This window comes from Triticum urartu, chromosome 1A (assembly GCF_056163025.1).
Source record: "Triticum urartu cultivar PI428250 chromosome 1A, HENAU_Tu73, whole genome shotgun sequence".
Classification (NCBI taxonomy): Eukaryota; Viridiplantae; Streptophyta; class Magnoliopsida; order Poales; family Poaceae; genus Triticum; species Triticum urartu.
In genome coordinates, this window is record NC_141873.1 from 527,876,551 (window position 1) to 527,890,428 (window position 13,878).

Consider the following 13,878-nt stretch of genomic DNA (forward strand, 5'->3'; position numbering starts at 1 on the left):
AGACTTCTGGAGTGTAGACCGGCGGCGGCCGGGGAGGCCGGCGAGGCGGCGCCGTGCGTTTTCCGCCTGGCCCTTTTCGGTAGTCGGCACTCGGCGTGTGTACCAGTCGGGGCATCTGCGGGCTCTCGTGTGGACGCCATGGCCGCAAGGTGTTCGACGTAATGATCCCTGCTTCTGATGGTGGCTCACAGGACCCCATCGAGAGACTTCTTTCGACAACACATGGGCAAGGTACAGAAAATGTATTGCGGGTTATAGTTCTGATGTGTACCAAGAAGAACTTTACGCTTGACCATAATACAGTGTCTGCCGCTGATCTGCATGCAGACTGCAGGCACTATGAAGGTGCAGAGTGAGACATGGAGTTGCCTTGTCTTCTCATCCCGAAAGGAATTACCTTGAGTGGTGGGTGATGAAGGGATGTTTTCTTGCCAGCATGCTTTCTCATCTTCTTCCCACTTGTTTCAGGAATCAGGTGAGAGCACTATGTCCCCTGTTGTGATTGTTGTCGCAATTTTATGGTGTTTTCTAATTGAATAGTAGAACATATCTGTTGAATTTAATTTGAGTCAGTATAATGACTAATGTTGTGTCCATCCGTTTGATTCATGCTAGAAGCTTATGCATTTGGTAAATAGGCACCAGACCACCTGAATGCATTAACCAGAGCGAAAGTTGTATAGGGGCACACAAGCATGAAGCATGTGACCTTCTCACTAAGCATGTGAGGACAGGTATTGCTTCCAAGACATAGCAACGATCTTGTCACTACGTTCTTTAAACATACAAGTCCAAACAGTGCGGTTAGGGTGCAAACAACATAGTCCATGCAACCCACATTCCTGAACACTTTGCAGTTGTGGGCATTTCAAATTTCCAAGAAGTGGCACTGAGAGTTGTTTCTGCAAAACAATTTAGCCTTATTGAGATTGTCCTTGATGAGCCACCTGAATATCACAGATGGGGGCATATTGGATGGAGGAGAAGTCGTGTTAGTGGGCTTCGACAATAGGTTATTAGAGAACATGGGTGACGATGACGAAGAGTTGGGGACAAGGTCTCGCCCTCATGATGAAGGCCATTTCTGCAGCCAATCTAATCTCTGAGGACACTGTTGAGAAGGATTGAGGTTTTTGCCCATGCAAAGGATGACTTCGATCTAGGCACGCCATTTAGGTGCGAAGCTGTGGTGATGAAGAATTAGAAGGAGAGACAGCCAAGAGAATTTTTTTCCAAAAAGGAGGAAAACCCCCAGTCTCTGCATCGATTGATGCACACAAATTATTTATATTATTAAAACAATGACAAGCATTCAAACCGATCGACTTACAAAAAAAAACCCGGGGCCATCCACATTGGACCTGCCTCACGGTTGCATCTCCACTATGTTGCAGATAAGTTGGGGGACAAGGTGTCGCCTTCGCGACAAAGGCTATTTCTGCAGCCGATCCAATCTCCAGGGATACTGTTGAGATGTATTGAGGTTTTTTCCCATGCAAAGGATGACTTAGATCTAGGCACGTGTTTGAACAAGTTTTTTTTTCTCAATTTCGCTTTTTTTCATGAGGGAACAAGAGAACCAGTTTTCCGGAAAATCTTAAAATTTAGGTATTTTTCCGCTCAAAACTTTCAAGTGAATTTTGAATTAAAAAACTTAGTGCAAAAATATATTTCATCTCGACCCTGGGATGTCGAGGTGATGATTCGCGCACATTATCACCTGGACTAAAGCAATTATGTGAAAACATTTAGGTGGGAAGCTGTGGTGGTGAAGAATTAGAAGGACAGGTGGCCAAGAGAATTTATTTCTGGAAAAGAGGGAAACCCTCGGCCCCTGCATCAATTGATGCAAACATTTTATTTATTATTAAACACAATGGCAAGCATTACAACCGATCGACTTACACAAAAAGAAAGAAAAACCCGAGGCCATCCACATTGAACCTGCCTCACAGTTGCATCTCCACCATACTAGCACCAACCCTATGACCATGGACCATAATCCACCGGTCGAGGAATCAGAGGACTTTGTGAAACTTATCTGCAATAGCCAATAACTGCCAGCCATTACCAGTTACCTTATTACAACTCAGTTGCCTTTGTTTCTTTTAATGGCCTGAAATCAGTAGAAATAGATTTGACCTGTTTATCTCAGTCATCCCAAGAGCAGTGCTTCTCTTTCAAGCAATAACACTTCTAATCTTCATTTGCAGGCTGCATTCTTTTCTGTAAGAGATGTTTGGAACTTCTTATATGGATAGGTTTCTTCGTAGTGCACTCTTATTACTCTGTAGTTCTATATGCTTGGGGATAACTCGCCCCTCCTTTTATTACTCTCTAGTTTGCCATCTTATACCAACACCAAAAATGTATGTGCATGTTTTAGTACATTGCACAATTGTGGAACTCTATAAGATGCACGGGCTGTCATGCATATTCTATACCGTACTTGTAAATAGTAAATCACATTTGTGGCCGTGTCTGCACAACGTAGATCTTTCCATCCTTCACCACTCCCTCAATATCCTGTGGAGACCCATAGAGCTCCTCAATAGCATGACCAGTACGAGCAATGTTTGAGAGTATTGTGTTACGGAAACTGCAATCTGTAATGAGGGGATCATTTGTGTAGTCAAGAACCACTTCTTCTTCCTTGTCCATAGTCACACTACAGAAAGAACAGCAAATGATTACCTGCGACTCCCATAGAAAAGAAGAATTTAAAATGTACAATCGCGTATCATGAAAGATTTCCAGTCACCTGTCATAGAGTCCAGCCCCAGCATAGCCTTCCAAGTCCTCACCATTCGAGTCAGAACGGAAGATGACCGACTTCTTTATGAAGAGGCCAATTGGCTTGCTTGGATATCCCAATACCTAAAACAAAATTTTAGTAGACAGTACAGAGAAAATAATAATTGCTAGTAATATTGGTTTACCTTGGGAGAGTCAAGATTATCCTTCTTGCAGACGAAGCTCATTGCACGACCAGGATAGGCTCCCACAAGGGTCTCCCCAAGCCCTTTAACAACTTCAGCGTATATTTCTGAAGACTCTCCAGATGATGGGTTGGTAGTATGTATCACGAAAGCGTAGTCTGCACTCACAACTTCTTGCACAAGAACCGACATGCAAAGGTTGGCATGATCAAGCTTCACTTTCCGGGTGCTGAAGTATGCTCTTTCATTCCATTTTGAGGCCCACACCTGACAGTATGCAAGACGGGATTTTTCAGTCTCGCTAATTTGTGAATATTGTCTATAATGGATTCTAGTATCAGCTATGTCACCTTTTTGATTGCCATCCATGCTTGTTCCCAACGCTGTTCACCTTCATCTCCAGGCCAGGGCATTCCAGAACCTTGCATCTTCTCCTTGAGCTCCTTCACCTGAAAATAAATCAGTGTAATCATTCAGATTTTGAATTAGGGAGCTTACAAAGGAACTGTTACAAGTAGGATTATGTTGCAAAAACAAACTGTTGCAGTTGAATTTGGGAGCTTACAAAAGAACTGTTCAAGTAGGATTATGTTACAAACAAACCCTTGCAAGTAGGGAATAGTCTGTTACCAGATCAGTAGGAGCTGTTAGGTTCAGCAGAACATTTCGGATTTCATTAAGAGCACCAAATTCTCCTTGATTGAGCTTGTCCGTTAGGATCTGTAACTTTTGGGCTACTTCCTGCCAATTGAAAATTAATGAACCATAAATGCATTGAGTATTATTATGCCAGTTCAGTAGTTCTCGAAAACCACATTATAACTTAACATGGCCTTTGGTAAGTAGACATCTGACATTTCACCAAGAATTTTTTTAGTAGTTGCGTCAAACATGCTATATAGTTTAGAAAAACAGTAAATGCATAGTATTGCTTCAGAGGTAGAGTTTGAGAAGTGGAAGCCGTGTGATGGCTAGTATGATGCATTTGCGAGAGTAATATTAATCTAGTGATATGGTACCAACCTTGTTAGTGTTATCAGACAAAGCTGTTTCGAAGGTTCCAAATGGGAGTGCAACTGACGTTGGGACACTGACCCATGATGGCACCTTTCCGTTGAGGTAAGCTATATTCCGGGATTTAGCTCCAACCTAATAAAAAATATGCTTGAATAATACAAAATATGCATAATTTATGTGTAAAAGAATATGAATATGCTCCGTGGTATGGTCATTTTCAGAAAGTAAAGATGCATAATCCATAGGTAAAATCAGAAATTCAGAATGGCATTGGAGTAATGACCTTTTCATCAGAGAATTCGTCAGCAGATATTGCATATTTTCCAAGAAATTGCTTCTTCGCTAGTGACAGAGATGGTGCTGATTGACCATCTGCTGTATCAGGGGAACTTGAAACTAGTTCATTCTCTGCAATCTCTCTATTAAATGTGAAGACAGGTAGATGTTAGGCATATCAAATAAAATTCTCGGCGATGACTTGGTATGGCTATGATGTAAAGAATAAATATTACCTGTAATTTATATCTACAGAACCTGGCTTTAGTGAAAGTACCTTGCCTTCGTTTTGTTGAAGTTCAGAGAAGATATTTGGGTCAAAGCATGTGGCAAACAATACCTTCAAAGGAAGGAATCGATTATTATCTAGCATATATGGTAGACTAGAGTAATAAATAGAATTATTAGCGTCCAAACGGTTTTGTTAAGAGAGATGACCTTGCTATTTCTTGCTCGAACTGAGACATGGGACAATACATCGGGCATATCTGGAGTAAGGACGGCGACAACGCCGTCAGGTATTTCCTCCTCTCCCTTGACACCTTTTACCACCAAAACTGTGGGTTTGTCATAAGATTTGTCTTGAACAGTGAGCAGTTGGTCTACGGCAACCACATACCCCGCTACTTCAACTGGGCTTATGATCTGCCAACTGTTAAAATATATAAGATGCTATTTAGAGATTGGGATCAGCTTCCATATAACTTTGAGGCTATCATCTTAAAAGGTACAATAATGCAAGACTAATATAGATATTATAGTGGCAGTAATAAAATTATGTGTCTTACCTTCCTAGGTTTGCAACGTTCCTAAGAACAGGGTCGAGACGATTGAGGAGTAAGGACAATGAAGCGGCTGATCCACTACGGATAATTTCCTCCGTAAATATGTTAAGCTGTAGATATGATATTTAATACATGTATGCAGATAGGAAAATAAAGTAAAATAAAGTATGATTGATGGAAGCACTTACTGTCCATTGCTCAATTCCAAGTAACGAACCAAGGTATTCTGCTGAAGGCTGAAGAATATTATGGTATTCTTCTCCCTTGGTTGCAAGTGCAAGTCTAGTTCTGTCTAGAAATGCTTTTGCATACAATGCCCACTGACTATCAGATTTGTTTGACATTTCAAGGGCATGGTTCCATCCCTTTAAGAAACAAATAAGAACACTGTCATGTGCAGCAAGACCCACAAAAAATATATTTGTCCATTTGTACTATCAACATGTGGTTTTACAAGCAAAAGGGAGTTGTTTGATCACCAAATCAATAATTGTTTTCTTTGAATGCACCTTGCTCATCTTTAAGTGTAAGATCAAAATAACACACAACAATATCATGGTTGTGCGGAAGTTTGTACCTTTAAGCAGTATAGGAGATCCTCATTGTCATCAGTGGACAACGCAAGATTTTCAACAACTAGACTGATGAAGTACATGAGTTTCTGGATGAAAATGAGATGATTATGAGACAGTACGCATGCCAAAGTAACAGACATTTATCTTTGTAAATGGGAAGAAACAGCGAGATATGTTTAGTTAACCTGAGGTGATGCATTGTTCAGATTTTCATATGACCTTTCAACTGCTGTCCTAACAGTAGAATCAAGAGCAATGTCCAAAAATATGAGATCCTTCAAGCGATCCGTTGAGCCAAGGAGCAAAGGGCGAAGCGCAGCTCTTGCCTCCAAGAGACCCTGTAAGATAGCAATTAATATCACTGAACTATAATGTCTATTGAATAATAGCACTGGTGCAATAGGAAAATGAATGCCTGAAAATTTGATGTGAGTAAGGAGTCTTCAAACAGCAGTGTGTTACCTCAACAAGTGATTCCACTGATTTATCCTCAATGTGGTCAAGGACAAACTTAAGCAATTCCTGTGCCCAAATGATGAATATCAACACAAACATGCCTTCATATGTTACAGATACTAGAATAATAATGTATTAGAAGGGAAGTTTAAGCATATTTACAGAAAATCCAGATGGTAATCCCTTTACAGGATTCACTTCGACACCAACCATGAAACCCTGACTCTGTAACAAGGAAATATTGTCATAACTAATCCGAACACGGTTTCATTAATTTAGCTGATATATTATGGTACCTCTGACGTGTACCCTGTACAGGTTCCTATAGCAGATTCTAGATCAGCACCGGAGTGAACAGCCTGTGATATTAGAATTATAGTCACACATAACAGTCCAGTAAAGATAAGGAAAATGGCATTTCCATAAATACATCACTATATCATGTTTGCATTTTCTTCCATATGGAGATGAGTAGAACATTATAAAACAAAAGGTCTGGAGTTACCAGCCATCTTGATGTTTCTAAGCAAGATTATGTGCTACATACTAGCATATCTTTCACAATGAAGCTGACCTTGAGGCTTCTCATGTAGTTTGTTAAGTCGCGTAGTAGACCCTCCTTCTGCTCCCTCGTTAAATTTGGTTCTGAGTGAATAGGGTGATCGTAGCTTGCTAATCTTTCCTTTGTTATGCCATTTTTGTTTAAAGTATCCCAATAAACTTTGATGTCAAGGTCACTGTTCATATAGTCCATCAGTGCCTGCAAAACGTGAGATATAGTCATATACGTACCGTAAAATCTGAATTCCTTACGGTGCTAAGAATCCAAATATGAATGCCTTACCTGACAAATCACCACATCGTCTGGGCTTGTATTGTTGTGTAGTTTTTGATGCCATTCTTCCATCATTCCACCCATGCAGTTATTGTTTCTCTACAATGAAAACAACTGATGTACACCCCCGCAAAAAAATACTATTCCTGTATCGTGTACTCTTTCGTCAACAAATCAGAAAATAAAAGTAGTTGAATAAACTTACCTGTATTACCAAAATCTCATCACGAATACGTTGACCGACATCACCCTGACCTCCACGACCTACTGCGGCCAATATCATTCTTAGCATCTCCCTGTACTGTGGATATGTTCTGTAGAGACTTTCAAGATTGTCTGTGAACCTATCTTGTGCTTGGCTAATCTCACTGCATAATTGTAAGAGGGGGCAACACGTTATTAAAGCTACTTGAGTTCTGTTTGGTGGAAGTGCTATAATTATCATTCTACTGAACTTCATTATGATGATTTTTTTTTCCTTGTAGGGTTGATGAAATGAGGGATACAAAGTGCATACCGTGGCTTCACATTATAATTCTTGTTCCAGATAAGTTGCCTCGTGGCCATGAATCTCATCCAAACCAGTAGTCCAGCAAGACCCAATTGTCCCGCATCTTTTGCTTGTTCAACTAGGTCGGATGCTATATTGAATCTGTAGAGGAATAACACCAGTTTATTGATGTACCAGAGAACTACCGTGTTACTATAGACTATAGTCACCATTTAGCATTTTACCTATGCATAAAAGATTTTTGGGCCTCTCCCTCTAGATCGGCTATTGTTTCCAGCAAAGCCTTTGCAGTCCCTTTACCAGCATCACTACTATCCTTCTGCTGCATGGCAGGTATGATAATTTGTTAGCACTTTTGAAGGAACTCTTGCCTAATATTGGGGAGAAAGTGAAATATGGTCGAAAGCTGAAATGTAAAGTCACCTCTGAAGTCTTGGCAGTTCTCCTGCTAAAATCAAGGTAAAAGTCAGAGGTATTGTTCTTTATCCATGTTTCATTATACCGGAGGACAAAAGGCATCCCCTTATAGCTGTCGGCATCAAGCTCTATCTCCAGAACCTTGGCATGACAAAAAGTTCCATCAAATGTAGACACCATTACAAAGCGGAAACAAATACTGCAATGATGAATTTATGTTTACCTTGTAATGCAAACCATCTAGTTCAGCATCAGAGAATGAACTCTCGCATGCCAGTTCAAGCAATGTTGAACCAGCAGGTGCTACGCCTGGAGGAGGTGCCTGGAAAAAATTTACATGTTAGTCTCGTTGTTAATCTTACCTGGAATCTTGTGATGATTTTACCTTCCACTCTCCGGCCTTCTTTGCGAGTGCCCAGTGGAGAATAAGTGGCTCGGCGTGATTTGTGGCCAAGTGAACTTTGAACTTTCCTTGTACTTCTGACATCGATGCCTTCAAAAAGGGAGAATAGTTTAGCCCGCATTGCAATATGAGGCTAGAAGCATAAGATTAAGGTGTAGAATATCTATCTGAACTAACCAAGATCTCCTTTTCGCCCAGTTTGAAGACCTTTTTGCAGAGGACTTGGCAACCATTCTTCTCTTGCAATGACTTCAGGAAGAGATCAAGAACCGTGGGATTCCGATGTGGAGCAGCTTCTGTTGCCTTATTTACGTTGGTGGAACTGGATGCGTGTTTACTGAGGAGCTGCATGACATCTCTGTTTTTGCGTGTGACCCTTTCAGATGAGAAGTTTTGGTTTGTTGCTGCAGGAGCAGAATGCTGTCCCTGATGGCCTGGTCGTATATGGATTAGGAAGTTCTCGCCGTTATTTTTGAACCTGTTCAATGAAGAGGCAAGTAGGTTTGTTGGCATCATACACATGGATAAAGATGTAAAACTGGATGACGGTCTTGAATGCCACACTACCATTTGTTCTGTGCCTCATCGACGAGAACAAACTCGATTGATTGGAGAGCTGGATCGTCTATCTCGATTTTCAGTGTAGAACTGGAACCAGACTGGTATTCAGAAGACAAAATAGGTCAGCAAATAAATTGATGTAACATCAGTTGATCATAATCTCTGAGTAAGAATTGACATTTATAATTTGTGAGAGAATTGATATTTATTTTGGCATGTACGCCATTCCTAGTGTTGTTTAGCACACAGATTCACAAGCATGTGAACTTCGTTCAGCATAATTTCGGTGTACGCTTCCACTATTCGCAAAAATATGACTTGCTAGCAACATGTAATCAAAGATTTGTTGTATAACAAAAAGTTGCTTTATCAAAAAAAAAGACCAGTATGGGGGCTTTTAAATTAAGAAGGAGAATGTGAGACAACAACATTCCACCCAAGGTTCGCGTGGGTTATGAGACGCCATTGCGCTCTGGCCACTGGACTAGGAGTCCATCCACAAAGTTACTTTATCTTTTGTTTTGTATAAGAAAGTTGTACTAAGTGAGGGATAATTAATATGGATCAGAGGGAGTACTCCATCCGTTCCTAAATATAAGTCTTTTTAAAGATTTCAATATAACTACATACTGATGTATATAGACATATTTTAGAGCGTAGATTTACCCAGTTTGCTCGATATGCAGTCCATATTGAAATCTCTAAAAAGATTTATATTTAGGAATAGAGGGAGTATATGGTATTGTATAAAAGAAAGTGTACTATCTTTGACACTTTCTCATGTATTTACAATATTTTGCAATCTCTTACCTAACATAGTGTTAAATACGTTGTCATGTATATGTTTGATAGATGTTGTGACGCTGTCTAGTGTGGTTCTACCTCCGAATACATGACTCTAAAGAAAGCGTAAAATATATATATAAACTTTGATTATTAAAATACTGTTAAGTGTTAACATTGGTAAGGTAACAATCACATTTTTAGATTTGTTAAGAAAATACTTCTATAATATACATTTCTTAAGAAATTTTATTAATATATACATATAAGGTAAGAATCAAATGTTACGATGGAGACTGTCAATGTCCAAACTTACATGTATTTTGGAACAAAAAATAATTTATTAAAATGTTTAGATTGCTCGGGTGGAAATAATAATATTTTTTCATTAAATCACTTTTAGTTTCACAATTTTCATTGACATGTATGTATAAAAGACAATGCTCAAATATGCTTTTTAATTTTTTTAAAATATCACGTGTTGTGATATAAAATAATTATATAGTATTTAAAATGCAATAATATAATTATTGTGATGTAAAAATATGATGTTGCATTGTTGATATATAGATAGGAATGCCACCAATAATTACACATTTTCGCATCAGTTTCACACAAAATTCATCTTGAGAAAATAAAGCTGAGAATAAGCAAAATGTATATCTACGGCCACTACGTCACGTATTGACAATTCTTACTTATTACCACCGTGAATTTTCGTGAGCCGATTCAAATAAAAGTAGTCATGAATCAAGTTTAACAAATTAAATATTTATATTGAACTTCTATATTTACTTATAACTCGGTTTTATTTATCAGAATAATATTTATTATTTTGATCAATTATTTATGATAATTGAGCATATGATTAATATTAGCAATAGTCTTTTTTCTTCTACAATTGTAATGTCTACCCATGAAAAATGTGCATGTAGTGTGCTAAAGTTAGACTATGTTTGTAATGAAATTAATTTTTTTAGACGCGTTACGCCTTAAAGTATATTTAAACCACATCCCCATGTGAGAAAATAAGAAAAGATAAAATATAGTGCCATGCTTTCGTAGATTAATTTGTGACACCGATATGAATATAGTGCATATATATTTGTATGTGTCCTTAAATATTTTGGTTGAGATTTCCAGAGCGTTTGGTCTCAGAAATATCCTGATAGCAGTTTCTAGTTTATGATTAGATATATATAACTAAAAAGTTATAGAGTATATTAAATATTTATGAGTAATTTATCACCGAATCATTAGCATGTTGATGTTACATTGTTTATCGAGATCAAATGTTCCTCACATGTTACATCCGGTTAAATAATTCGTTGAAACATGTATGTGCTTTATATTTGGTGCCCAAATGGAATTGTTCTGGCTAAGATGTCTCCAGTATGCAACACGGGAGATGTTAACAACGTAACTAAACTAGCCACTATATATCATGTTGATTCTTTTGAACATTATTGGCTTGCGGTGTAAACTTACTTAGCAAAACGGACATATTATTTTATCTAGATTATTAGTCTCTTTGACTTAATAATCATTAACTAACCGTGTAATGATTATTAACATACTAATTAGTATGTGGTGAGGGGCCTCCATTTGTCCCATCTCAGAGCAGTTACCATGTTTGTCCTGACCTATAGACAGGCCATGCGTGCATGGTGAGTTCCCATAAATGTCCTTTGTGCCACACATAATCTTCCTCATCTTCTTGCTTACCAGACTCACCAGTTTGGTTGTGCCATTCCCAATCGACCTTGCCATATGTCAGCTTCACCTTTACCATCGTTTCATGACAGAGAAATGAAGCAAAGGGATGATCCAAACTAGTGAGGTCGACCAATTCGCCCCACCCTCCTTGTGTCACATCAAATGGTCTCTGTAGCGATTTTGGACCCTGTCATTCGGACATGCCACATAGGCTAGCATGACTTATGAGCCTCCACATATCCTTCCGAAAAGAGGCTTGTACCCCCGGCATCTCACAGGTCAAGAAGTAAGAGTGGTGGTTATGTGAAAAAAGGAAATCCTAAAATTGTGGTTAAGTAATTTACGTGCAGTAACGTTTGTGATTTAATCGACTTTGAGTTAGTTGATTGATGATTGTCCATATGTATTTTTTCAATCAAGTTGCAATCACGTGGAGGGTCTCTTTTTGCCCGCAAGCCCACTTAAAATGAGTGGTTGGAGTATAACCAATAGAGTGGTACGCCAAGTCCATGAGAGATCAAACAAAAACTTTGATGCCTCATTAATGCAGAGTACTCGTTAATGGGAGGCGACGTTCCATCGATAGTGAGACGCTCATGGTGACTTCGTCAATCTTAAAGCTTTGCAACTGTGATTCGCCGATGATGACTTTGTCAATCTAGAAGCTCCGCATCTCCTAATGCATGTTTGTTTTTGTTTGAGTGTGTGCATAAAAAAAATCAATGGATAAGTCAACATGATCATTTTTCTTTACTCTGTCTTGCAGAATGATTATAAGACAAGTGCGTCAATAACTACTTTCCGATAAATAAATAACAAAAACATTGTCCAGCCACGTGACTTTTTGACATTTGAATACGGCAAAAGGGAGTCTTTTCTTAATAAATCCTCACGTAACCATTTCTTATGGCTCCGGTGTTCCAGACGTGGATATATGGTGCTAAAACTCCAAACCAGTCTTACTTTTCTTGTAAGCAAAATCTCAAAGAACAGAACAGGAAAAAGGAATGTACTACAAAAGGCAAAAACGCACGCTTTTGAAGGGAGTCCTGAGGGCGGCGTCGTCGACCGTCTTTGTCCCCTCCGGCCTCCGGGCCGGCAGCACCCATTCCCTGAGACGACCAGAGCATGTAATATCCCGTAAGCAAGCATGGTACGAACTAATCAAGCAAGCAGATGAATGGCTGGAAGTGCGTGCAGTGCACCTTCTCCCCTGCTGCAGCGCGCCCCAGTGCAGCGCGAGCGCGCCGCCGGCGTTGGTCGCCACCAGCTCGACCTCCACCGCCGAGCCCGCGGGCTTCACGGTAACCTGCATTCGCAAAGCATGTATGCACGCGAGCGAGCATCAGAGCCGTTGTCCGGGCGTATCAGCAGGCACATGCAGGTTAACCTAATTGCACCACTGGTAAATGGAAGAGAGACGATCGTTTCGTGACGCCACCTGGAGTTCGGAGTTGGCGCCCAGGCCAAACTTCCCGCCATTCTGCACACAGAGACAAGAAACACGGTACGATCACGCACAAGAAATGGAAAAAAAAGGGACTAGATAGATAGGTAGAGATACCCGGTCGGCCTTGCCTACCTGGGAGGCGGCGGCGACCACACGTCGGCGGTGCCGGGAGGAAACGGCCGCGTGCAGGCGGCGACCGGCGCCGAAGCGCGTCGGGGGTGGCGCCCACCGCTGCGGCCTCGGCCCGTCGACCGCCGGCGCGCGGAACCCGGGCGCGCATCTCCCCGCTGCCGCCAGCGCCGTAGCCGCGTAGGATCCAGCCATGTTGCACCCACTGCTGCGTGAGACTTATTGGGTTTATTCGTTCGACCGTTGTCTTATACTACTCTTCTGCGATCATTGGATGATCGGAGGGGGGAAGAAGAAGGGGAGAGCGACGAAGAAACTAGTAGGAGGCGAGGAGGAACGGGCGGAGATAGCGGTGGCCGGAAATGGCATTCATGGCGCGCATGCAGCGTGGCCCTCTTCGGCGTCCACCTTTTCCGGTGCCCTGTTTGGCCTTGTAGTATGTGTTCAGAGCCTGTGCATGCCCCTGCTAAAATTGAACATGCACCCTCCGTCTCCGAAAATGCGATATGTCTCCTTATTTTATGGATACCAGAAAAGGGCAATGCAATCGATCTATTTATATGTCTATACGTATGCATGTAATTAAGGACAGATGGGATTCAAGATTGGACCGAATAATTCCCCACGTCAACCTAAGATATACTAAGAGATACAAATAAATTGGCACGTCATCCCTAAGATAAGAGAGATATATCTACGTGTCCATTCAGAAATACGCCGTGGAACCTGACTAAAGGGGGAGTCGTAAGCACAACACTCCACGTGGCAGCAAGCTTGTAACATGGGTTCAAGTAAGCCTGTTAGGAATGCTTCCTTCTCACCGAGGAGTATCTTATAGACCAATTTTTTTTGAGTGTTATATAAACCAATATTTGTGAAGATAGGATAAACATGGTTCACCAGAAGTCAAGTAGATAAGCACACTTGATCAGAAGTTGGGATAAGTTTAACAACAAAGTCCCTGCAAACCATTAACTCCTCAGGAGTTGCTCCTCAAGCCACCTGCCACCTCCATGCTGGCAGCA

At 40.6% G+C, this 13,878-nt stretch overlaps 1 protein-coding gene across 2 annotated transcripts; it reads right to left on the reverse strand.

The window, feature by feature from the left end:
• Positions 1 to 1,843: 1,843 nt before the first annotated feature.
• LOC125525455 (alpha-glucan water dikinase, chloroplastic-like) lies at positions 1,844 to 13,228 on the reverse strand. 2 transcript variants are annotated; one of them, XM_087528677.1, is made up of 30 exons: positions 12,857 to 13,228; positions 12,716 to 12,757; positions 12,480 to 12,583; positions 12,308 to 12,386; positions 8,782 to 8,873; positions 8,392 to 8,692; positions 8,197 to 8,304; positions 8,035 to 8,133; positions 7,818 to 7,952; positions 7,619 to 7,713; positions 7,401 to 7,535; positions 7,089 to 7,251; positions 6,893 to 6,982; positions 6,623 to 6,808; positions 6,345 to 6,407; positions 6,211 to 6,273; positions 6,055 to 6,114; positions 5,778 to 5,930; positions 5,595 to 5,678; positions 5,206 to 5,382; positions 5,021 to 5,127; positions 4,671 to 4,884; positions 4,469 to 4,572; positions 4,240 to 4,375; positions 3,963 to 4,088; positions 3,570 to 3,680; positions 3,290 to 3,388; positions 2,940 to 3,206; positions 2,762 to 2,877; positions 1,844 to 2,668 (listed from the first exon to the last, which is right to left on the reverse strand). In XM_087528677.1, the coding sequence occupies exons 1-30, from the start codon at positions 13,046 to 13,048 to the stop codon at positions 2,464 to 2,466; spliced, it is 3,906 nt and encodes a 1,301-aa protein (XP_087384803.1). In that variant the 5' UTR covers positions 13,049 to 13,228; the 3' UTR covers positions 1,844 to 2,463. The 2 variants fall into 2 exon arrangements, with proteins under 2 accessions (XP_087384803.1, XP_048546420.2); XM_048690463.2 differs by having other exon boundaries at positions 7,619 to 7,716.
• Positions 13,229 to 13,878: the final 650 nt, after the last annotated feature.

Excerpts from the sequence above, each read along its gene's own strand:
- LOC125525455 (XM_048690463.2), bottom strand. The coding sequence starts at position 13,048 with ATGGCTGGATCCTACGCGGCTACGGCGCTGGCGGCAGCGGGGAGATGC. Across the intron at positions 7,536-7,618 it reads CAAAAATCTTTTATGCATAG|ATTCAATATAGCATCCGACC; the intron begins GTAAAATGCTAA and ends ATTCCTCTACAG. Across the intron at positions 6,983-7,088 it reads ATGAGATTTTGGTAATACAG|AGAAACAATAACTGCATGGG; the intron begins GTAAGTTTATTC and ends TTTTCATTGTAG.